A 25291-nucleotide genomic window follows, 5' to 3' on the forward strand; every position below is an offset into this window, starting at 1 on the left:
CTGAAGTGTCATTAGAGAAGGTTTTGGAATTAATTGATAAACTTAACAGTATCGAGTCACCGGGACCAAATGGCATTCACCCAAGAGTTCTGAAAGAACTCACATGTGCAATTGCAGAACTATTAACTATGGTTTGTAACTGTAACGCGGGAGCCCGTCCTGCTTCCCGCCGTGAATCTGTTCGCCCCCCTTTTGACGTCCCTCTCACCGCTTGTGCTCCTCCGCTCCCCTCCTCCTCGTGCTGCGTGCCTCTCCTCCAGTGCCCTTTGCCTCCTTCCTCCTCTGTTCCCCTCTCCTCTCCTCCTCCGCTCTTTCTCCCGCCTCCGCGCTCTCCTCCTTGTCCGCTCCTTCCTCCTTCACTCGCTCTCCGTCTCCCTCCTCTCCTCCTCGCTCCTCCGTGCTCTCTCCCTTTCCTTCTGCTCCTTCCCCCTTTTGAATTCCCCGCCGGCGTCCGGCCCGGGCGACGCAACGCGCCACGTCACCAGGCTCCGCCCCCGCCGTGCGCGTGTGTCCGGTGACGTCAGCCGCCACGCCGCCGAGGCTCCGCCCCTGCCCTACGTTGCCGTCCGGACGCAGCCCCGCCTCCGCCGCGCCGCCCGCTATCCGGGCCGCGGCCAGGGAACAGGCCTCGCAGTGCCGCCGCGCTCCCTGGGTGGCGCCCAGGAGGGACAGCGCGACCGCGGGCTGAGTGCGGGGCGGGCCGCCGGACGGGGTGTGGGGGCGGCGCGCCCCGTCACACACCTCCCCCTCCAGGTTCGCCTGCTCCTCCCCTCGTGTCTCTGGGATCTCCTCGGGTATTCTGGAGAAAAAGTCTGCGTTCCCGTGGTCTTTCCCCGCCCGGTGGCTCACTTTAAACCGGTAGGGCTGCAGCGCCAGGTACCACCTCTGAATGCGGGGGTTGGCGTCTTTCATAGCCTGGAGCCACCGGAGGGGTGCGTGGTCGGTCACCACCGTGAACGTACTGCCTAGGAGATAGTATCGTAACATGTCAACAGCCCACTTAACCGCCAAAGCCTCTTTCTCTATCGTTGAATACTGCTGCTCCCGCGGGAGTAGCTTGCGGCTCACATATACTATAGGATGTTCTTCCTCTCCTTCCCCCTGGGACAATACCGCACCGAGCCCGCGCTCGGAGGCGTCCGTCTGCAAAATGAATGGGCGGGAAAAATCGGGCTGCGCCAGTACGGGGGCTCGAGTTAGCCTCTGCTTTAGAGTCTCAAAGGCCTGGGCGCACTCGGGGTCCCACCGCACCCTCTTAGGGGCCGCGTTCCTGGTTAGGTCCGTCAATGGGGCCGCCACGGACGCGAAGTCGGGCACAAAACGTCTATAATAACTGGCGAGCCCCAAAAACTGCCGGACCTGGCGCTTCGTGCTCGGGGGGGGATAATTTCGTAATGCCTCCATCTTCCCGATTTGGGGTCGTATCTGTCCTCCCCCCACCGTGTACCCCAAGTACGACACCTCCCGCTGGCCAAACTGACACTTCGCGGGGTTAGCGGTGAGCCCGGCCTCCTGAAGGGAGGATAATACTGCCTCTATTTGCCAAAGGTGCTCGGCCCAAGTTGCGCTGAAGATGACTATATCGTCGATATAGGCCGCTGCGTATGCCCCGTGCGGCCGGAGCACTTGGTCCATTAGCCTCTGGAACGTGGCAGCGGCGCCATGGAGGCCGAAGGGCATCCGTTTAAATTGGTATAGGCCGAACGGCGTGGAGAATGCGGTTTTCTCGCGGGCCTCCTCCGTCAGTGGGATTTGCCAGTACCCTTTCGATAGGTCGATAGTGGACAAGTATCGGGCATTCCCCAGCCGCTCCAGCAACTCATCTATCCTCGGCATTGGGTAGGCATCGAACACAGACACCGCGTTGACCTTTCTGAAATCGATGCAGAATCGGGTGGTGCCATCCTTCTTAGGGACCAGTACGATGGGACTTCTCCACGCGCTGCGGGATTCTTCGATCACCTCCCACCGCAGCATCTTGTCCACCTCGTCACGTACCGTCCCCCACAGTTTCCTGGGCAGTGGCCTGACCGGCTCCCTCACAGGGCGACCGGGTGTGGTCACGATGGGGTGCTGGACCAGGTCGGTCCGTCCTGGCGTCTCTGTCAGGACCTGAGAGAACCTCCACAAGGTTTCTTGTAGTCCCCTGCTCTGCCCTGGTGTGAGGCCTAGGCCCAGGTGGGGCCGTGTGGCCACCTCTCCTTCCCTCGGCTCCGAGCCCCACCCCGCCAGGGCCTCCCGGGACCGCCACGCTTTCAGCAGGTTGACATGATAAATGTTGGTTGTCTTCCGTTTCCCGGGCATCCTAATCTCATAGTTCACGTCCCCGACTCTCCTGATCACCTCGAAGGGGCCCTGCCAACTAGCTAACAGTTTTGAGGATTGTTCGGGCAACAGGAGGAGAACCCTATCCCCGGGCTGAAAGGTGCGCAACCGGGCATTCTGGTTATAGTAGCGGGCCTGCTTCCCCTGCGCCTCCTCCAGGTTGCGTTTGGCGAACTCGCCTACCCGACGTAGCCTTTCCCTGAGCCTCAGGACATACTGTACTGTCCCTTGTACTCGGGTCTCCTGCGCCTCCCAGGCCTCTCTCACTATATCCAGGATCCCCCTGGGCTGCCTACCGTACAGGAGCTCGAACGGGGAGAACCCTGTGGAGGCTTGGGGTACTTCCCTTATTGCAAACAGGAGTGCCGGCAGGGCTCGGTCCCACTCCTTAGGTTCTTCTTCCACGAATTTCCGGAGCATCCCCTTGAGTGTCCGATTGAACCGCTCCACGAGCCCGTCGGTTTGCGGGTGGTAGACCGATGTCCTCAAGGTCTTTACCCTCAGCAGGCGGCACAGCTCCCTCATGAGCGCCGAGGTGAAGTTTGTCCCTTGGTCGGTGAGGATTTCTCCTGGTATGCCTACTCGTGAGAAGATCTTAATCAGTTCGTTCGCGAGCGTGGGGGCGGTAGCATTCCGAAGGGGTACGGCCTCGGGGTAGCGGGTTGCGTAGTCCACTACCACAAGGATATACTGGTACCGGTTCTTCGTCCGCTCCAAAGGTCCTACCAGGTCCATGGCGATCCTCTGGAATGGGACATCTATTACCGGCATTGCCACGAGCGGGGCTTTGGTTACCCTCCCTGGTCCCATTCTCTGGCATTCAGGGCAAGATTCGCAAAAGTCTTTAGCCGCCCGGTATATGCCGGGCCAATAGAACCGCTGCAATAAGCGCTGCACCGTTTTCTCATACCCTAGGTGCCCGCCCCAGGGGTTGCTGTGGGCCAGGTCTAACAGCCGCCTGTGATGTAGCTTCGGTACGACCAGCTGCGTGATCACCTCCCCGTCCTCTCGTCCCTCGGTGATCCTGTATAGGCGGTTGTCTTGGATCTCAAAGCGTGGGTAGCCCCTTTCTCCCTCCGCCCCGGTGGTCGCGTTCTCCCATGCTTGCTGCAGGAGGGGGTCCTCCCTCTGTTCCCGGACGAAGTCGGGGGACCACTCACCCTCCATGTCGGTCGGGTCCTCCCCGGCCCTAGTTCCTGGCTCCCTCGTCGGGGCCTCTGCATCCTCCCCGGCCAATGCGGCTTGATCTCCCTGCCACTCCCGGAGGGCTTGCCCGAACCCGCTCCAGTCTCTTCCAAGGAGCACGGGATATATTAGTCCCGGTACAAGGGCGACGTAGGCCCTCCCTTCCGAGCCCCCATCCTTCAAGCGTACCCAGGCAGTGGGGTATGGCTCGACGCGTCCGTGCACGCATTGGACGAACACGGGGGGCCCCCGGGGCTCCCTGGGGGAAACTAGGTCAGCCCGAACCAGGGTCTGGCCGCAACCTGAGTCCACGAGGGCGGTGACTACCTGGCCCTCTACCTCCACCTGACGTAATATCCTTCCCGCGGGTTGGGGCCCCGACCTGATTTGCCCTGTCATTACCTGCGTGAAGGAGCAGTCCATCAGTGGGCAGTCCCGTTTGAAGTGTCCCTCTTGGCCGCATTGGTAGCACGCTCCCCCGGGGCCCCGTGCCGGGGGTGTGTTGACCTTCCGCTCTTCCAGGGCAGCTGGGCGGGGGATTGGTTCCTCCCTCACAGGGCGGCTCCACACCGGCGCTAGGCGTCTGCCGCCACCGCGGCCGGGGCTGGGGGGGGCACCCGGTCCCCTTGTCTCCCCTTGCCGAGCCGGGGGTCTGGTCTCCCTTGCTGTCCCGCTGGAGTGTTCCCCTCGGGACCCGGGCCCTTCCCGGCCCCCCTCGGCCGACATATAGTCCTCCATTAGGGTTACCGCGTCGGCCAGAGACGTAGGGTGGTGCCGTCTCACCCACCGCTGCCCCTCGCCCGGAAGGATGTGTATAAACTGCTCCAGGACCACCTTCTCCGCTACCTGGGGTCCTGACCGCTGCTCGGGTTCTAACCAGCGCCAACACGCCTCCCTGAGCCGTTGTGCCACGGCTCGCGGGCGGGCCCCCGGGGTATATTTTTCTTGCCGGAACCGCTGTCTATAGGTCTCGGGGGTGACCCCTAGCTGGTCCAGGACTGCCTCTTTCACTTTGTAATAATGTAGGGCATCTCGTGGATCTAGACTCCGATAGGCCAGCTGAGCTGGGCCGGTAAGGTACGGAGCTAGTAGCGTAGCCCAATGTTGTTCTGGCCACCGGGCGGCTGTGGCTACTCTTTCGAAGGTGACCAGAAAGGCCTCGGGATCGTCGGCAGGGCCCATTTTAGTCAACCTTACGGGGAGCTGGGCTAGGGCCCCACCCTCCGCCCCTTCCCCCACGACCGCTGGGGCTGGCCCCCGGCCCGCATTTTCCCATTGTCTCACCCAGTGGTCTTGTTGCGTCCGGAACTGCTCCGTCACGTCACGTAGCAATTGGGCCTGCTGCTCCCGATGCTGCGTGGCCAACTGCTGGAGGAGGGCCGTCTGCTGTTGCTGCTGCTGGTGTTGATTGTCCGTCAGCCATTTGAACACGTCGGCCGCGTCCATGGCTCCTCGTTGCGCCCAGTCGCAGTTCTACTCGGCTGCGCGTCCTGTTACACCGTTACCTCCTCCACCCGTGGGGTTTTTTTTTTTTTTTTTTTTTTTTTTTTTTTTGGTGAGTTGTTTTGGGGGTTGTGCGCTTTTATCTAGAGTTCATTACCCACATTCTCCACCACGTGTAACGCGGGAGCCCGTCCTGCTTCCCGCCGTGAATCTGTTCGCCCCCCTTTTGACGTCCCTCTCACCGCTTGTGCTCCTCCGCTCCCCTCCTCCTCGTGCTGCGTGCCTCTCCTCCAGTGCCCTTTGCCTCCTTCCTCCTCTGTTCCCCTCTCCTCTCCTCCTCCGCTCTTTCTCCCGCCTCCGCGCTCTCCTCCTTGTCCGCTCCTTCCTCCTTCACTCGCTCTCCGTCTCCCTCCTCTCCTCCTCGCTCCTCCGTGCTCTCTCCCTTTCCTTCTGCTCCTTCCCCCTTTTGAATTCCCCGCCGGCGTCCGGCCCGGGCGACGCAACACGCCACGTCACCAGGCTCCGCCCCCGCCGTGCGCGTGTGTCCGGTGACGTCAGCCGCCACGCCGCCGAGGCTCCGCCCCTGCCCTACGTTGCCGTCCGGACGCAGCCCCGCCTCCGCCGCGCCGCCCGCTATCCGGGCCGCGGCCAGGGAACAGGCCTCGCAGTGCTGCCGCGCTCCCTGGGTGGCGCCCAGGAGGGACAGCGCGACCGCGGGCTGAGTGCGGGGCGGGCCGCCGGACGGGGTGTGGGGGCGGCGCGCCCCGTCACAGTAACCTATCCTTTAACTCAGCTTCTGTACCCAATGACTGGAAGATAGCTAATGTAGTGCCAATATTTAAAAAGAGCTCTAGAGGTGATCCCAGCTATTACAGACCGGTAAGTCTAACATCAGTACCAGGCAAATTAGTTGAAACAATAGTAAAGAATAAAATTGTCAGGCACTTAGAAGAACATAATTTGTTGGGCAAAAGTCAACATGGTTTCTATAAAGGGAAATCATGTCTTACTAATCTACTAGAGTTCTTTGAAAGGGTCAACAAACATGAAGTCAAGGAGGATCTAGCAGACATAGTGTACTTAAATTTTCAGAAAGCCTCTGACAAGGTCCCTCACCAAAGGCTCTTCTGTAAATTAAGATGTCATGGGATAAGAGGGAACATCCTTTCATGGACTGAAAACTGGTTAAAAGACAGGAAACAAAAGGTAGAAATAAATGGTAAATTTTTAAAATGGAGAGGGGTAACTAGTGGTGTTCCCCAAGGGTCAGTCCTAGCACCAATGCTATTCAACTTATTCATAAATGATCAGGAGAAAGGGGTAAACAGTGAGGCGGCAAAGTTTGCAGATGATACTAAACTGCTCAAGGTAGTTTGACCAAAGCAGACTGCGAAAAACTTCAAAAAGATCTCACAAAACTAAGTGACTGGGCAACAAAATGGCAAATGAAATTTAATGTGGATAAATGTAAAGTAATGCACATTGGAAAATATAACCCCAACTATACATATAATATGATGGGGGCTAATTTAGCTGCAACTAATCAGGAAAGAGCTCTTGGAGTCACCGTGAATAGTTCTCTGAAGACGTCTACGTAGTGTGCAGCGGCAGTCAAAAAAGCAAACAGGATACAGTAAAACTCCGATGGTCCGGCATCTGACGGTCCAGCACTCCTGATGGTCCAGCACCATCAGGAACCCGGAAGTGCTCCGGGAAGCCAGACCATTGGAGATGCTCTGCCCCCAGCTTCCCCAATTCAGCCGCTGCTAAAACTGACCAGCGGCTGAATCGGGGAAGCCAGAGGCAGAACAGCTGGAGTAGGGGTAGGTCCCGTAGCGCTGCCCCTCGGGGCTGCGGGACCAACCCGGCAGCACCCCAGCTGTCCCCGATTTAGCCGCTGCTGAAATTGACCAGCGGCTGACTCCAGGAAGCCCGAGACAGAGCTGCTCTGCCCCAGCTTCCTGGAATCAGCTGCTGGTCAGTTTCAGCAGCAGCTGACTTGGGTACACCTGGGACAGAGCAGCTGGGGTGCTGCCGGGTTGGTCCCCGCAGCGCCGAGGTTTGGCGCTACCAGACCAACCCAGCAGCGCCCCAACTGCTCTGCCCCAGGTGTCCCGATTCAGCTGCTGTTGAAACTGACCAGCGGCTGACTCCAGGAAGCCCAGGGCAGAGCAACTCTGTCTCGGGCTTCCTGGAGTCAACCGCTGGTCAGTTTCAGCTGCGGCTGACTTGGGGACACTTGGGGCAGAGCAGCTGGGGTGCTGCTGGGTTGGTCTAGTAGTGCCGCTCCTCGGCGCTGTGGGACCAACCCAGCAGCCTTCCAGCTGCTCTGCCCCAGGTGTCCTGATTCAGCCGCTGCTGAAACTGACCAGCGGTTGACTCCAGGAAGCCTGGGGCAGAGCAGCTCTGCCTCTGGCTTTCTGGAGTCAGCCCCTGATCAGTTTCAGCTGTGGCTGACTTGGGGACACCTGGGACAGAGAAGCTGGGGTGCTGCCGGGTTGGTCCAGTAGTGCCGAGGAGCGGCGCTGCGGGACCAACCCGGCAGCACTCCAGCTGCTCTGCTGCAGGCGTCCCCGATTCAGCCACTGCTGAAACTGACCAGCAGCGGCTGAATCAGGGACTCCTGGGGCAGAGCCAGACTATTGGAAGGGGGGGCTATGAGGGGGTCTGGGGTAGCATCCCCCCACCCCACCCCAGACCCCTCATAGCCCCCACTTCTGATAGTATGGCATATCTGATAATCCAGCACCCCCTGGGTCCTAAAGGTGCCGGATTATCGGAAGTTTACTGTATTAGGAATCATTAAAAAAGGGATAGAGAATATCTTAGGGTATGTCTACACTACCCCGCTAGTTCGAACTAGCAGAGTAATGTAGGCATACCGCACTTGCAAATGAAGCCCGGGATTTGAATTTCCCGGGCTTCATTTGCATAAGCGGGGCTCCGCCATTTTTAAATCGTGGAATGAGGAGTAACGGTAGTTCGAACTAGGAAGCCTAGTTCGAACTACCTAGTTCGTGCCGCGTGTAGCCACGCGGCACAGGGTTCGAACGAGCGGGGATTTAAAAATGGCGGAGCCCCACTTATGCAAATGAAGCCCGGGAAATTCAAATCCCGGGCTTCATTTGCAAGTGCGGTATGCCTACATTACCCTCCTAGTTTGAACTAGGAGGGTAGTGTAGACATACCCTTATTGTCCTTATATAAATCCATGGTACGCCCACATCTTGAATACTGTGTACAGATGTGGTCTCCTCATCTCAAAAAAGATATACTGGCATTAGAAAAGGTTCAGAGAAGGGCAACTAAAATGATTAGGAGTTTGGAACAGGTCCCATATGAGGAGAGATTAAAGAGACTGGGACTTTTCAGCTTGGAAAAGAGGCGACTAAGGGGGGATATGATAGAGGTCTATAAAATCATGAGTGGTGTGGAGAAAGTGAATAAGGAAAAGTTATTTACTTGTTCCCATAATATAAGAACTAGGGGCAACCAAATGAAACTAATGGGCAGCAGGTTTAAAACAAATAAAAGGAAGTTCTTCTTCACACAGCACATAGTCAACCTGTGGAACTCCTTGCCTGAGGAGGTTGTGAAGACTAGGACTATAACAGGGTTTAAAAGAGAACTATATAAATTCATGGAGGATAAGTCCATTAATGGCTATTAGCCAGAATGGTTAAGGAATTCTGTCCCTAGCTTCTGTTTGTCAGAGGATGGAGATGGATGGCAGGAGAGAGAACATTTCAATCTTCCTGGACACACAATTGCAGATCTAAAAGTAGCCATCCTGCAGCAAAAAAACTTCAGGACCAGACTTCAAAGAGAAACTGCTGAGCTACAGTTCATCTTTAAGTTTGACACAATCAACTCTGGATTAAACAAAGACTGTGAATGGCTTGCTAACTACAAAAGCAGCTTCTGCTCTCTTGGAATTCACACCTCCAGATCAGCTGCTAGAAGTGGGCCTCATCCTCCTTGATTGGATCCACCTGGTCATCTCCAGCCTGATCCTGGCCTGCATATTTATTCCTGCCTCTGGAAATTTCCACTACATGCATCTGACGAAGTGGGTCTTTGCCCACGAAAGCTTATGCTCCTACACTTCAGTTAGTCTATAAGGTGCCACAGGACTCCTCGTCGCTTTTGGCAGGAGAGAGATCGCTTGATCAGTACCTGTTCAGTTCACTCCCTCTGGGACACCTGGCATTGGCCACTGTTGGCAGACAGGATGTTGGGCTGGATGGACCTTTTGTCTGACCCAGTCTGGCTGTTCTTATGTTCTTATGTAACAGACCAGGGTTTCCCAACCTATGGGTCGGGACCCAAATATGGGTCGCCATTACATTTCAAAAGGGGCGCCAAGTGTCTCCCCAGGTGGCTCTGCCCCTACACTTCCCTGTGTTTTTGAATCACCCTGGGTCACCAAGTCTTCCTGAATTGTCAAAATGGGTCCCCATCTGGAAACGGTTGGGAACCGCTGAGTTAGATAAACAATAAAGCTCCTTCAGGTCCTTGTTATAGTCTAAGAAAATTTAAGCCTATGGTCTCAAACTCTGACAATCATTATAGTATGTTTTAGATAAAGGAGGGCACATATCCCTGCTTATCTCTGTGTTATCTGAGGACTTCTATTGGAGTGGCATTTCATATGGTCCAGATCTTGATGCTCTGGTGGTTTTTTGGTTCTGTTTTGTTTTGTTTTATATTTTGTGGCTTATACCATAAAGTCACATTAGTAACAAGCCTCGAATTTTTGTGGGAATAGAGTTATATAATTGCTGCAGATTACTAGCATTTGACCTCAGGGCCCTCAACGAACAAGACTTATAAACTCAGCATGTTTGATTTTCATGGTTGGAAATTTTAAATGAATGAATAAATTTTCTCACTGTCACAGCCGGGAAAAGAGACCCAATTTGCTGCAGCTTTTTCCAGAGCTGAACCTGGCTAACAGCTGGCTCCAGGGACCAGCGTGCATTACTATAACACAAGACTAGAGTAGGCTAACTGTCTGCAAATCACAGGACTGAACAAATGTACAAAAGGTACATTAGGATAGTCCCTCAGTGCATCCCAACCTAAGCTACTCGATGCTGCCATGCACTAGCTAACCTAAAACCACTTCACATGGGGCACCTAATAAATCAGTGAGATAAGTTAGAAATTCCAGGCCATGGTCTGAATATTAATTTGGCTGGTGTTTCAGTGTTGACAAACTAGATAATATCCCTTCCTGTGCAGCAATGAGTGCAGGATGGCTTTTGCTTTCATGTGAAAAGGCCCTGATCGTTAGAGGCCATAAAACATGCCAGGGCCCTATTTGCAACCTCGACAATCTGGCTACGTTCCACTGGACAATTAATATCCTGCCAACATTAAATACACTAATCCAATGCTACTGTTAGTTCCCAGCAGTGCTGCTGTGTACTGTTATAAAGTTATGGCATTCTACCCCTCGGGTGAAGGGATTTCACTGAAGGGCTGATGACATGCTTTCACATACATCTATACTCACACATACATTCTCCAAGTCTCTGGAATAATTCAATGCACAGCTTAAAATGTCGCATAGTGCATAGCAGTTCTTCTATGGCACTCACAATCTTGCCAGATCCAAGCTATTGTTTTCTGTCATGCCTAAAGACACAGGACCCGCAGCCCCAGTCACAAGGAATGGACTATGTCCCCATCTAGACCCACTTGCTTACATGCTAAAACAGCTAAAAAATACACAGGGGTTTGGAATTAATAGGGGAAGTAGAGGTGGGTGACAACCTGGGAAGCAGTGATCATGAGATGGTAAGTTTCAGGATCCTGACCAAAGGAAGAAAAGAGAGTACCAAAATACACACATTGGACTTTAGAAAAGCAGATTTTGATTCCTTCAGAGACCTGATGGGCAGAATCCCCTGAGATGCTGACATGAAGGGGACAGGAGTCCAGGAGAGCTGGCAGGATTTTAAAGAAGCCTTACTGAAGGCACAGAAAGAAACCATCCCGATGCGTAGCAAGAGAGGCAAACATGATAGGAGACCGGATTGGCTTACAGGGGAAATCCTTGGTGAACTTAAGCACAAAAAGGAAGCTTACAAAAAGTGGAAACTTGGACAAATGACCACAGAGAAGTTTAAATGTATAGCTCAGGAAGGTGAAAGCGCAATTGGAATTGCAACTGGCAAAGTATGTGAAGGATAACAAGAAAGGTTTCTACAGGCATGTTAACAAGAAGACGGTGATCAGAAAGGGTGTGCGGCCCCTACTGCATGAAGGAGGTAACCTAGTGACAGATGATGTGGGGAAAGCTGAAGTACTCAATGCTTTCTTTGCCTCTGTATTCACGGACAAGGTCAGCTCCCGGACTAATGCGCTAAGTGACGCAAGATGGGATGAAGATGGACAGCCCTTGGTGGGTAAAGAACAGGTTAGGAAATATTTGGAAAAGCTAAACGTACACAAATACACGGGACCAGACTTAATGCATCCGAGGGTACTGAGGGAGTTGGCAAATGTCATTGAGGAGCCTTTGGCCATTATCTTTGAAAAGTCGTGGAGATCGGGAGAGATCCCAGATGATTGGAAAAAGGCAAATGTAGTGCCCATCTTCAAAAAAAGGGAAGAAGGATGATCCAGGGAACTATCGGCCGGTCAGTCTTACCTCGGTACCTGGAAAAATCATGGAAGGGATCCTTAAGGAATCCATTTTGAGGCACTTGAAAGAGAGGAAAGTGATCAGGAACAGTCAGCATGGATTCATGAAGGGCAAGTCGTGCCTGACCAATCTGATTAGCTTCTGTGATGAGATAACTGGCTCTGTGGACATGGGAAAGTCAGTGGATGTGATATACCTTGACTTTAACAAGGCTTTTGATACGGTCTCCCACAATATTCTTGCCAGCAAGTTAAGGGATTGTGGATTGGATAAATGGATGGTAAGATGGATAGAAAGCTGGCTAGAAGGCCGGGTCCAGCGGGTAGTGATCAACGGCTTGGTGTCAGGATGGCGGTCGGTTTTTAGCGAAGTGCCCCAAGATTTGGTTCTAGGACCAGTTTTGTTCAATATCTTTATTAATGACCTGGATGAGGGGATGGATTGCACCCTCAGCAAGTTTGCAGATGACACTAAGGTAGGGGGACAGGCAGATACACTTGAGGGCAGAGATAGGGTCCAGAGTGACTTCGACAAATTGGAGGATTGGGCCACAAGAAAACTGATGAGGTTCAACAAAGACAAGTGCAGAGTCCTGCACTTGGGATGGAAGAATCCCAAGCATTGTTACAGGCTGGGGACCAACCAGTTAAGTAGTAGTTCTGCAGAAAAGGACCTGGGGGTTACAGTGGATGAGAAGCTGGATATGAGTCAACAGTGTGCCCTTGTAGCCAAGAAGGCTAATGGCATATTAGGTTGTATTAGGAGCATTGCCAGCAGATCCAGAGATGTCATTATTCCCCTTTATTCGGCTGTGATGAGGCCACATCTGGAGTATTGTGTCCAGTTCTGGGCCCCCCACTACAAAAAAGGATGTGGACGCATTGGAGAGGGTCCAGTGGAGGGCAACCAGAATGATTAGGGGGCTGGAGAATATGACCTATGAGGAGAGGCTGAGGGACTTGGGTCTGTTTAGTCTGCAGAAGCGAAGAGTGAGGGGGGATTTGATAGCAGCCTTCAACTTCCTGAAGGGAGGTTCCAAAGAGGCTGGAGAGAGGCTGTTCTCAGTAGTGACAGATGGCAGAACAAGGAGCAATGGTCTCAAGTTGTGGTGGGAGAGGTCCAGGTTGGATATTAGGAAAAACTATTTCACTAGGAGCATGGTGAAGCACTGGAATGGGTTACCCGGGGAAGTAGTAGAGTCTCTATCCCTAGAGGTGTTTAAGTCTCAGCTTGACAAAGCCCTGGCTGGGTTGATTTAGTTGGGATTGGTCCTGCCTAGAGCAGGGGGCTGGACTTGATGACCTTCTGAGGTTTCTTCCAGCAATACGGTTCTATGATTCTATGATTGGGGTTTCAACATGCAATAGGGTTTTTCTTCTTCCCCCTTCACTTTCCATATGCTTAAAACTGCTTAACTTTCTGAGTCCAACGTCCTCATAACAAAATTATGGAGCAATAGGCAGAGCCAGGCCTCAAACATCTGCTGGCCAAATTCACAGCCGGTGTAATCAGGCACCATTCTACTTAGTTCAATGGAGCTGAGCCAGGTTTGAAGAGGTTTGGGTGACCTTGGTCAAGCTTCATTAGTTATGATTAGCACTTCTACTATAATGGACCTACATGGGCCTTGGAGAGTGCGAGAGCAAGAACCTCCCCAATTCTGAGCGTCACAATGAAATGCTCATCCCCATGATCAGCGACCCTTCCAACACAGCCCACTGTTGCGCCTTCCGCTCTAGACCAGGGCTAGCAGGTTTGATGTAAAATTGCTGAAAAATACAGTCTGTGTTTCCTGAGCTCAGCAAAGTCATTTTCCATGGCATGTTTCTGGGACACTCCTGCTGGGTGAGAAACCTCAGGCTCAAGAGAGTCCATGGCTGTGGCTCACCTACAATCAACCAACTGGTCCACCCAGTGCCCTGTGGGCCCATGAGACAACTCTGATGCATAATGCATGTTGAACAGATTATCGTTCCCTGCTCGTTCCTTGTTCACAGGGGGAGGGGGAGGCAAGCAACTGGACTCGGTTGTGGTTTTTTCTGCACGTCTTCCCATCTATTTGTAAAGACAGGGAACAACTTTTCTCTCCTGTGTTTTCCCAGGCTACTTGTGAATCTGGATGACAAGCTGATGCACAGCTATGCAGCTGATGCTTCTCTTGACCAAGAGCATCACTTCCTCCCCCTCCCTACACCCGTCAGGCACCTATGCATGGGAAGAGAAGGGAGGATACATCTGCTCTTCCCAATTAACCAGAGGTTCCTTGGTGTAGGCAGGGCAGGCCCATATGCAGGGGGGTGTGAAGGGTGCAAACGCACCCCCTCCTGGTCGCCAAGTTAGCAAGCTCCAACTGGCCAGGGAAAAGCAGGAGTGGTGCACTGCCCGAGCCACCCTCTCCCATGTCGGGAAGGCTGGGGCTGACTCCCCCCTTACCCGGGGCCATGGGGGTGCATTCACACCCATGCAGTCCACACTTACACAAAAAGCACCGTCCACAGAAATTTCTGCGTACAGGCCCGTAGAGGCTGCAAATGTCACATATTTGATTTATCCAGCAGGGCAGGCACACAAAGCTCCAACATGCCTTTTTGCTGGCCATGAACCTAATGCAATCGTTCAGCAGAGAAAGGCTCTATCACCTGGCCACACAAACAGACATCCTGCTAGCAACATGAGGACATGGACCTCCAAGGTTCTGCCGCTCAGTTTAGATCACAGCTGTTGCACTGAACTGCTAAAAATGAGCTTTGACTTCATAGGAACGTTCAACAAAAAATGAAAATGAAAAAATTTGAGTTGAAAATTGAAAACGTTCATCTGGAAAGTTGCTGCTGTGCCTCTCGGAGTCACAGTTCAGATGCCTCCTGCCCATATCCACCTCCAGGCTCTGTCTGGACTGTACTGTCCAAAATGCCAATCTGCCTCCTTGCCACACTTCTCAGCACATCACGAGAGAGAATCCGTTGTGGAGCCTGGCCCATGGGGACAACGCCCACGGAGCACAGGAGTGGTGTTCCCACACTTACATTTTCAGCTAAAATGCTGACTCTGTGTATGTTGTTTTTTCAACAAAACGTCAACAATTTCCAGGGAAAGCAGATACTTTCTGTGAGCAAATGCACTGAGCTGAAAGCCCCGTTTTCAGAAGGAGACTGTGACAACTCTAGAGTTTGTGCTGAAAAATCTCCTGAGCACAACAGCGCGGACAATAGCATTTCTAAAGCATCACGGAACACGGTGCTGCTTTGACCTTTCCTTTGTTTCAGGCAGCTGCCTTGTTGACACTGTGAAGCAGAAGCAGAGCTACATGCTGGATTATTTGGGTTTCCCTTCTGAAGTATGGGTACATACTCAAGCTTCTTTAATGTGATGCCAAAGACAGTAATTGCTGATATCAGCCCTGACTCTTATGGCTAACGGGCAGGGTTATGCAGTGCTGATGTGATTATTATTTAGTTGCCTGAAAGCTATCAATTGGCTGCAGGACCCAGTGCTACACTTCCTCCTAGATTCAGACAGTCCAGCACTTGCACAGCCTCTAGTTTAGACAAGGACAGAGAAAGGCCTGGCTAATTCAGCTCTTAGTGCAGCCTGATTTAATTTTTTCTGTGCACAGGTGGAATCAGCTATGGTGCTGGGAGGCATCTCAGCTCTTGGAGTACGGACAGGCCTCCAAAGAGACTGCACAGGAACACGCGTTCTCCATCCACTGGCTCAGGGAGTTTGCCATTTTCTGCCAAGAATTTTCTGTTTGTCAATATCAGATAATGGGAACAAAGACCTAAATCACATTGGGTTTGACAAGCATCACTGATGGCACCTTCATTTCAAACACAAATGTGGATGCAGAGGGTTTTCCAAAGATGCCAATTACCAGCTCGTGGCTCAGCTTCAGCAAGCTGCTTCTGCACGTGCACTGGCCCTTTGAGGTAAGAGGAACATTGACAGGCTTAAAATTGGGTGCAGGCTAACGTACCTCGTGGACTTGGGGCTTTACAAGATACATCACTGAGGCCATAGCTACGCTCCAGAGTTAAGCTGACTAAAGCTAGCTTGGGGATCATGAACTGCTGTAATTACATCACTGGTGCATATTCACACATCGCTCTGTGTCAGAACAGCCTGTCCCCAATTGGTGCGCTACCGCTGGCAGAGTGAGCAGTGCACTGTGGGTAGTTCTGCCACCTTCTCCCACTAGGAGTTCTGGGAATGAACTGCAGTGAGTCACAAGGGTGAGATCAGTTTTCCCATAATTCCAAGGGCATCTGACTACGTTTCATGCCATTTTCCCACTACACCTGTAAACTATGAACCCACCTTCTCTGCCTGCATTGCTCAGGAGGCAGGTGAGAAGCGTCAGGAAATCAGCGTGGCTGACCCTGCAGTACTTCACGAGCTGCAAATCGGAACAGAAAGCCATAGTGCCTGCCCAGTTAAGTGCCATGGACAGAAACAATTTAGGGTTAAGATTGGCATTCACGGAGCAGCTGTGAGCATTGAACCAAAGCTGTCAGGCTCTGGAAACAAGCTCTGATTGGTGGGATTGGACGGTGATGCAGGTCTGGGCTGGTAAGCAGTGGCTGCAGAACTTTTCACTGTGGCACATGGACACCGAAACAAGAGCTGCTCTAGCAGCAGAAAAGCAAGTGGAAATCACAGTGTGGAAGCTGGCCACTCCAAACTTGGAATTGGGAAGTACCCTGGGGGGGTTGCGGTGATGCAAGTGTGCCAGGCCATTAATCACCTGCAACAAAGGACTGTGACTTTGGGCAACATGCAGGAAATAGCAGATGGCTTTGAAGCACCAGGGGACAGATTGCACCCATCTCAATTTTGGTGCCAGGCCATTTTGAAACAGAGTACATCAACAACAAGGGATGCTTCTCTATGGTACTACAAGTGCTGGTGGCTCATTGGAGTCATTGCACTAACATCAATCCAGGATGGGCAGGGAAGGTGCACGATGCACACACCTTCAGGAATACTGGCCCGCATACAGAGTGTGCAGGGATGTTCTTTCCAGACCAGGGGATTCCACTAGGGCAGTGGTAACCAACTGGCCAATTGTGATCGACTGGTTGAGCCTGGTGAGTCTCCCCATCCCAGGAGCAGCCAGCGCAGCCCTGTGTGTGGAGAGCCCGGGGGAAGGGGAGAGCAGACTGCTCCTGGCTGCAAGCAACACCCCCTGCAGTTCCCATTGGCCAGGAACAGGAGACTGACAGGGATGGTGCTGGCAGAGAGGGGCAGCATGTGGAGCCACGTACCCCCACCCCGTCCTTCTTCACAGGGCCACAGGGGCTTGCTGGTCCCATCCAGGCGTGGCTTTGGTGCCCCTGCGTGGATACAAACATCTACCCACAGACAGACATCGGTGTCCACTGATCCGCAGGGCTCTGCTCCCCGGAGGCGCTGCAGCCAAAGAAGCGGGGCATGGTGCTGGAGCAAATGCCTGGTGCCGGCAGCAACTCCCAGCACTGTGGCTGCACTGCCCCCCAGCCTCGCAGCCAACTGCATCTCCTGTCCAGGGGCATGCAGCCGTGCTGGTGGCAGAGCAGGGGGCTGCGCATTCCCACAGCCGGGAGGAGCTGCCAGCACCAGGCATTGGCTCATGGGAGCAGCAGCACCACGCTCCTGTCCCTATTCAGTATTCAAATTCGAAACTGTTCCTTAATCTAACACACACGTATGGTACCACAACACTAATGGACCATGACTCTATTCTGCAGCACGAGACACAAAGCCATGAGAACATTACACACACACAGTAAACTGCTGGAAAGTCTCAGGACACAGAAGATGATTTTCATATTTAATGGTGGTCCTTGATCGTTGACTTAGATAATCCAATACATATTTGTAATTGGAGAAGCTCAGGATTTGCAGTGGTCAGTGTGTGTCCTGCAGTCAGTACAGAGACTCACAAGAGAAGACCACGGTGATCTCACCTACGTACCTGAGGTAAAAATGGCAAGTTTTTAAGCTGCGATACAGGAACATACAGAGTCTCTTTGCCCCTTCCCCCTTCGCACAGACACACACACACACACAATTGTTCCACATATGTCCAGGCAGTTCAGACAAAGCTAAAAAGCTGCAATAGTGTAACATATTTGAAAACTCTTGTAACACCAGTGAGTGAGATATTTTTAAATGAGGGCCACACAAACAAACCCTAAACAAGCGGTAAGGAAGCATTTCACACTCACCTCAACATGATCAGCCCAATTCTCCTGAGTCATCGATTTCTGAAAAGAGAAAAACAATCTCAAATATGTTTTTAAAGCACATTAATACACAGAGTGGAAATGTAACCCACAAGCAACATTTATAACACAGGAATACAATCTGGTATGCACTGAAATCCCTGGGTTCTCATATATCATTATGAAGAGCACATTAGAACAATATTGCTAGGACTGCTTAATCCAGACAAATGTTGGAGTGCAACACAAGACTGATCTGTCTGCACTTACAACACGAAGGCCACACAGAATCCTATCCAGATCATACTGAAGCTCCTCTTACACTTTATAAAATAAAGAGACTCCAACCAGACCTAGTCTGCAGTGGGTGCCACATTACAGTGAGCTGCCATTGTGCAGGTAGGTACGACTGATGAAAACTGAGCTGTTGCTGAACTCAGTAAATAACAGTATCTAACGTAACAGAGCACTTGCATTTCCTGGTGCCCTTCGCACACCCAACATGATCCCTCAGAAGCACAGCAGATGCCTCCATGGTATTCAGGCTGCTGTGGAGCAACTGAATACTGCAAAAAGTGATCACACTGGTCCCCAGAAGAAGCTGCCTTCTCAGACAGCAGTGTGCTCACATTCGGGGAATTAGTGAGCTTGGCAGGGACTCTTCCTCTGAACACCAGCTTTGTCCTTCTTAAAGCTCCTAGGATGACTACACTGCCACACCCAGTAGATCAGCTCTGTCCCCCGTGAGGCTCACACCACTGAGAGGGAGACCACCTCCCCAGCTTACTGAACACCCTCAAGTCAGTGGGAGTGGAGGCCTCCAGCACCGTGCAGGACTAGTCCCTATACGAAAGATAACAGGTGTGACTGAAAAAAACTGAAAAACGGCAAATGGTCCTGCAGCACCTTAGAGACGAACAAAAAGTGTGGACTGTATTATGGAAAGTACTGGTTGTTACAGTGCTGCTCACACTGCGCTGCAGGGAAACCACTGTCATGTGTCCACTTGTGACAGGGGAGCTGTCCATGTAAGCGGCTCTTGCCATGCCCCAGAAAGCAGTGCATTGTGGGAGCTATCTTACTGTGCAACTGGCCGTAGCGTGCTTTGGGAAGGGTTTGCAATGCTGCACGGGCAGGCAGCATCACATGACGCAGGTTTTCCAATCCCACTGCTCCATCCTGCTACACTGACAGCTGCTTTTCAACAGAAGTCGGGGAAGACCAGAAGGCAGGGCAGGGAGTGTGAGCATGCATCTGTGTGTGTGTGCATCTGTGTGTGTGTACACGTGTACGTGGGGCGGAGACTGTGTGTTTTGGGGGAGGTCACCATGTCATCTTGTAAGTTCAGGCAGCAGCAGGAAACAATCCCTCCTGAGGCAGGAGGAGGGGGAAACCTTGACATTTCAGCAGGCCTCCTCCCTCCCCAATTCTTTGCACAGTCTCTCTCTCTCACACACACACACACACAGATGCCTGCCTCTGACTAGCTGGCTCTGTTCCCAAGGCAGGTCGGCCCAGCATGCAGACTGTCCCAAACGGAGCTCTGAAAGGACACAGGTGCATGCCTGCAGGACAGCCAAGTGAGTTCCAAAGTGCTGAGGGAACGTGCGGGATTTCTGGAAGCCAGTCAGAATATAACAATTCAAGTTTCCACACGGCCCCAGCTCATACTTCTCTCAAGGGGGTTTACCTAGAGCAGTGTTTCCCAATGTGATTTGGCCACGGAACTCTTTTAAACTCAAAAGAATTTGTGGAATCCCTAATAGTCTGATATATGGAGCTGAGGGTGTATGGGGTTGCATGGTAGTACCTCTAAAGGAGCTTTTGTTGCACTTCTTCGGGAGTGGCTTTGCATGCGGCAATGGCCACACCCCGGGCAACAGCTTTGACAGGCCAGCTAAACCAGGTGAGGGTAGCTGATGGATATGAAACCCTCGATGAGTTAGGGACTCTCATCCTAGCATGCGAAGACTGCTTTGATGGATCAGGCGGAGGAAATCCTTATGATTCAACAGCTAAGGCGGCATTGCAGCAGCGCACTATGGAGTGCATAGGGCATGTCAGAGCATTTAAGGTGACATAGCCATCCAATGCAGCCGAGGTAGTCTCCAGAAGCAACAATTGTCTCGTGCCACTGGATTCCAACTTTTGAGGCCGAGAAAGTGGGATCATCTCTGTACAAAGGCTTTCCCACTATAATATTCTTCACGCACAGGTTATGTTGTGAAAAAAAAATAACCTGGTAATGGGAGCATGGAACGTCCATACGCTCATGGACAGTGAGGACACAGTAAGACCTCATCGGAGAACAGCCCGAGTTGCTAAAGAGCTTTCATACTATGGTATTGATATCGCTGCCTTGAGTGAAACCAGGCTTGCTGAAGAAGGATTTCTCACTGAACTAGCTAGTGGTTACACCTTCTTCTGGAAAGAGAAAGCGCAGAATGAGGGTAGGATCTATGGAGTCGGCCTGGCTGTCAAGACTAGTCTGATGAAACAACTTTCGGACCCACCTGTCGGTATTAACGAGAGGCTCATGAAGCTACACCTGCCCCTTAGTCACAAGCGGTATGCAATAGTCATCAGTGCATACACTCCCACCATGAACAGCACAGAGGAGACAATTGAGCAGTTTTACATCGACCACAGTTCCGTTCTGTGCTCAGTGCCGGCTCAGTGTTGGCCGGCACTGAGCACAGAACGGAACTGAGGTCGATGTAAAACTGCTCAATTGTCTCCTCTGTGCTGTTCATGGTGGGAGTGTATGCACTGATGACTGTGTGCTGAGGCCTTGTTGGGAGACTTCAACGCCCGAGTTGGCTGCGACCACAGTTGATAGGAGGGTTAGGGTTAGGCAAACAGGGTGTTGGTCAAATGAACAGTAACGGCTTATTGCTGCTGAGAAAATGTGCAGAACATGACCGCCTCATCACGAACACAGTGTTTAGGATGGCAAACAAATACAAGACTACTTGGATGCACCCTAGATCAAAACAATGGATCATGATAGATTATGTCATTGTTCGTCAGCGTGATATTCAGGATGTCCTTATCACCAGAGCCATGCAAGGAGCAGAGTGCTGGACTGAATATAGGTTTGTCCACACCATTTTCAAAATACACATTGCTCAGCATAACCCAAAGCGCATCCGAACAGCCTTTAACATTGCCAGACTCCAGCAGCCATCTCACCTGCACAAGTTCCAGTCAAGCCTTGATGAAAAGTTGACTGCCAGTGGACCATTGATTGGCGGTCCAATTCAGAAGTGGAACCAGTTTAGAGAAGTGATGATGGAGACAGACAAGTCAGTGCTTGGTCCCAAGAAATGCAATCATCTAGACTGGTTTGATGAGAACAACAGTGCTATTGAGGACCTGCTTGCCAAGAAGAACAAGGCATTTATGGAGTGGCAGAATAACCCAGGCTCCATCTCTAAGAAAGACAGGTTTAAGTTCCTCCAGGCCCAGCAACAAATCCGCAAAATGCACGATCAGTGGTGGAAGAAGAAAGCTGAAAAGTGCAACACTATGCTGACTTAAACAACCCAAGAGAGTTCTTCAGTTCCATCAAGTCAGTCTTTGGTCCTTCCAAGTCTGGCTCTGCCCCCTTGTTGTCTGCAGATGGAGCCACGTTGATCAAGGATAAGGCTGGCATCACTAACCAATGGAAAGAGTATTTCAGTCAGCTCCTGAATCGTCCATCATCAGTTGATCAGTCAGCACTGGAACAGATCCCTCAGAAGCCAACCCTTGAAGACCTGGGAGAGCCTCCATTTATTGACGAAGTTAGAAAGGCCATCAGGCAGATGAGTTGCGGCAAGGCATCCGGCAAAGATGGAATTCCCGCAGAACTGTACAAGGCATTTAATGGGGAGTCACTTAAGGTTTTTCATAATGTCTTGACCAGTATTTGGGAAGAGGAAGAAATGCCATCTGACCTCCGTAATGCCGTGATAGTTGCTTTGTTCAAAAATAAGGGTGCAAGAGCTGACTGCGGGAACTACAGAGGTATCTCGCTGCTTTCTGTTGCTGGGAAAATCTTCGCCCACATCATCCTGACCAGGCTGATTTTGACAGTTTCAGAAGTGAGTTTCCCCAAGTCACAGTGTGACTTCCGCCGTACTGTCGATATGATCTTTGTAATGAGACAGGTGCAAGAGAAGTGCTTTGAGCAGAATATGAACCTGTACTCTGTCTTCATTGATCTGATGAAGGCATTCGACATGGTTAACAGAGATGCATTGTTAGATCATCCTCAGGAAGCTGGGTTGTCCACCGAAGTTCATCTCACTCATCAAGCTGTTTCACAACGACATGACAGGAGCGGTACTCTCGGATGGTGTGCCAGCTGAGAAATTGAACATCTCCAATGACGTGAAGCAGGGCTGTGTACTCGCCCCGGTGCTTTTTAACCTGTTCTTCACTCAAGTCCTCATGCATGCTGTCAGAGACCCAGTTCTTGGTATTTACATCCGATACTGTTTGGATGGTTCACTGTTTGATTTGAGACTCCTTACTGCAAAGACCAAGACACTGGAGAGGCTTATCACTGAAGCGCTGTTTGCTGATGACTGCACCCTAATGGCACACCAAGAGAAACACCTGCAGACCATCACTGACAGATTCTCTGAAGCATCCAAACTGTTTGGTCTCGCAATTAGCCTCGGAAAGCGCACCAAACAGTGCTCCTCCACAGCCATGCATCACTATCGATGACACACAACTGAAGGTAGTGGACAGCTTTAAGTACCTGGGCAATACAATATCAAGTGATGGATCCCTTGACAAAGAGATTACAGCAAGGATCCAGAAAGCCAGTCAGGCACTTGGGAGATGCGTATTAAAGTTCTCCAGCCCAAAGATATTCGCCTTTCAACTAAACTCAAGGTATATAATGCCATGGTCTTCACCTCTCTCCTGTATGGCTATGAAACATGGACCGTGTACCGTAGGCACATCAAGCGGATGGAGTAGTTTCACATGCGCTCCCTACAATCACTCATGCGAGTATGCTGGCAGGACCAAATTACTAACCAAGAAGTGCTTGATAGAACTAGTTCCACAAGCATCGAAGCCAAGATCCTCCAGCCCCAGCTTCGATGGTCTGGCTATGTTCTCCGCATGGACGAAAGCAGGATCCCGAGACAGCTGTTCTACTGGGAGCTGGTACGTGGTAGTCGCAAACAGGGATGCCCGAGGAAGAGGTATAAGGACAACCTGCAGACCAACTTGCAGTGGACAGGCCTTCAACCTCGACAATTTGAACTAGCTGCTGCAGAAAGGACCAATTAGCGTTCTCTTACGAGGAAAGCAGTGACAAAGTTTGAGGACGACCGCCACCAACGCCTCGCTGCTGCACATGAAAGACAACATAGAGCTGCGTTCTCTCCTGTCCTGACAATCGGTGTCCCATGCCCTATCTGTAACCACATGTCTGCTTCGATCTTTGGGCTCCAGAGCCACATGCGTTTCCACAAATGAAATGCCCAACATGTCTTCCTCGGCTCCCAAGAGACAACTAACAACAACAATATAGGGCTGAAAAAGTAGACCACAAAGTAGTAAATATAATAATAAACAAAGGCTAAACAAGGTCACGAGCTCAACATTTAGTTTAATTGCACACATTTAAAAATGAAAATAACATAATATTAATTATTATTTCTTGTAATCATAAAAAGCGATTGGAACGGAATTTTCTTACGGAACCCTTATTTTTACTCGCGGAACCTCGGGGGATACACTGAACACCACTTGGGATACAATGACTCGGAGCATAGCAAGTGAAGAGCTAGTGCGCACTAGGTGCTTGGCCAGTATGGACACCTCGGGGGAGCTTATTTACTGCGCAGTCACTTGCCAGTGTACACTTGGCCAAAGTCAGGCCAGCCAGCTGCAAGAGGGTCAGGGAAGGCAGAGATGTAAGCCCCAGCATGCTAAAGACCCTCTTCCCTACCAGCCAAGAACATGTTATCTCAGGTCAATTAGGATCAGCTGAGAAGAGGCTACTACAGTCAGTCAGGCTCAGCTGAGAAGGGGTTACCTCAGGTTAATTAGCACCACCTGAATCTAATTAAGACCACCTGAGACCTTTTTAAAGCCCCTCCCTTGTTGAAAGAATGGAGGAGGAGTGAAAGATGGAGACAAGCTGTTACTAGGCTTGTGGCAGCAAGGATTTAAGCATCTCCAGGAGGTGAAGCTGTGTTTCTTCTCTCAGGGGAAACAGCCACGCCTGAACACCTGCTAGGGTAAAGACTACCCAGCATGTCAGATATGGGTTGATCTATCCCAGGCCCATCTTGCAAAAGGGAAAAATCCTGAGGCTTGTAAGACAAAGAAGGTCCCTTACAACACAGTTTAATAAAATATACCCATAATTTGGAATTACAGTTATCAGTCTAGAATGTCTCGGTCCATGGACTCACTTCAGAGATTTCTGAGTCTTAATCAATGTTCTCTTTATTTTTTTACATCGTGTGCAGAATAAATGTTATTATATGCACCAAAGCATGTACATATGTGCACCACCGGTGAAAACATATGCTGCTGGCTGTGGGTGCTCTGCTAATCATTTTGGCAGCAGTTGAATCTCTCCTGGGCACCTGCCAAAGTGTTCAGTTTTCAGGGAACAATGATTTCAGTGCCTTTTTGTATCACTACAGCAAGACTACACTTTCTTGAACACCACACTCACATTTCTATCATCTCTATTATATTTTTCTAATCATGACAAAAATAAACCGACACTCACATTGTACAAACATACCTCAACAAACCTCTTGTAGAAGAGATATTTCAGAGAGCCTAGATGTCGCTGATTTATGACATTTGGACAAAGAGCTGAAACAAAAGAAAGGCCTTTAAGTCAATACAACATCTAAACTTCCTTGAAGTTTTCTTTTCTACAGAGTCTTTTTTTCTTTCCTGATTTAATAATCACTTTGAATGATGCAAACACACCATGCGACCCAAACTTGAAACACAGAGGGTCAGTAGCATATTAACTGTGTTTAAAGACCAAATTTGCATTTTTAGTGTAAACAAGCCCATAAATACAGTTTGCAATTTGGCACATAAAAACATAGGCAGTTTTCTGCCGCTACCCCACCATGTTTTTTGTTGTTGTTGTTGTTTTTGAGGGTCTGATGAGAAAAACCCTTTAAGCCTCAAAGATATATGCACTTGACATAATATATAACCCAAATATCAAAGACAGATCCCAATACAGATAAAATTTATACAAATTTAAAAGCTAGTGAGCACAAATTCAAAGAATAAATTAAAAAACCCAGAATTACCCACACCTCAAAGAGAAAGATATTTGTTTGCAATAAATGCACCACATGCCTCTGTGATGCACCAAGATGTCCCAGTACCAAAAACAAGCTAATACAAAAGAGTAAAGACAAGGGATGTATTTTCAAAAGCACCCACTGACCTAGGACCCTAAATCACATTCACTTTCATTGACATTTAAAGTCAT

The 25291-nt window shown here is 50.9% G+C and overlaps 1 protein-coding gene across 16 annotated transcripts in view; it reads right to left on the reverse strand.

Annotated features, from left to right (window-relative positions):
* Nucleotides 1-25291, reverse strand: part of EXD3 (exonuclease 3'-5' domain containing 3) — a 353448-nt gene that overhangs the window by 200394 nt on the left and 127763 nt on the right. For 14 of the 16 annotated variants that reach the window (XM_014570610.3, XM_006117367.4, XM_025181796.2 and 11 more), the window contains 2 exons: nt 24575-24648; nt 17812-17850 (listed from right to left, as the gene is read on the reverse strand). In XM_014570610.3, the coding sequence (XP_014426096.2) occupies nt 17812-17850; nt 24575-24648 (113 nt within the window). Of the gene's footprint in view, nt 1-883; nt 6827-17811; nt 17851-24574; nt 24649-25291 lie in introns of those variants that run through there. The other 2 variants (XR_012897236.1, XR_012897237.1) reach the window with 1 other exon arrangement.

This window comes from Pelodiscus sinensis, chromosome 22 (assembly GCF_049634645.1).
Source record: "Pelodiscus sinensis isolate JC-2024 chromosome 22, ASM4963464v1, whole genome shotgun sequence".
NCBI classification, from domain to species: domain Eukaryota; kingdom Metazoa; phylum Chordata; order Testudines; family Trionychidae; genus Pelodiscus; species Pelodiscus sinensis.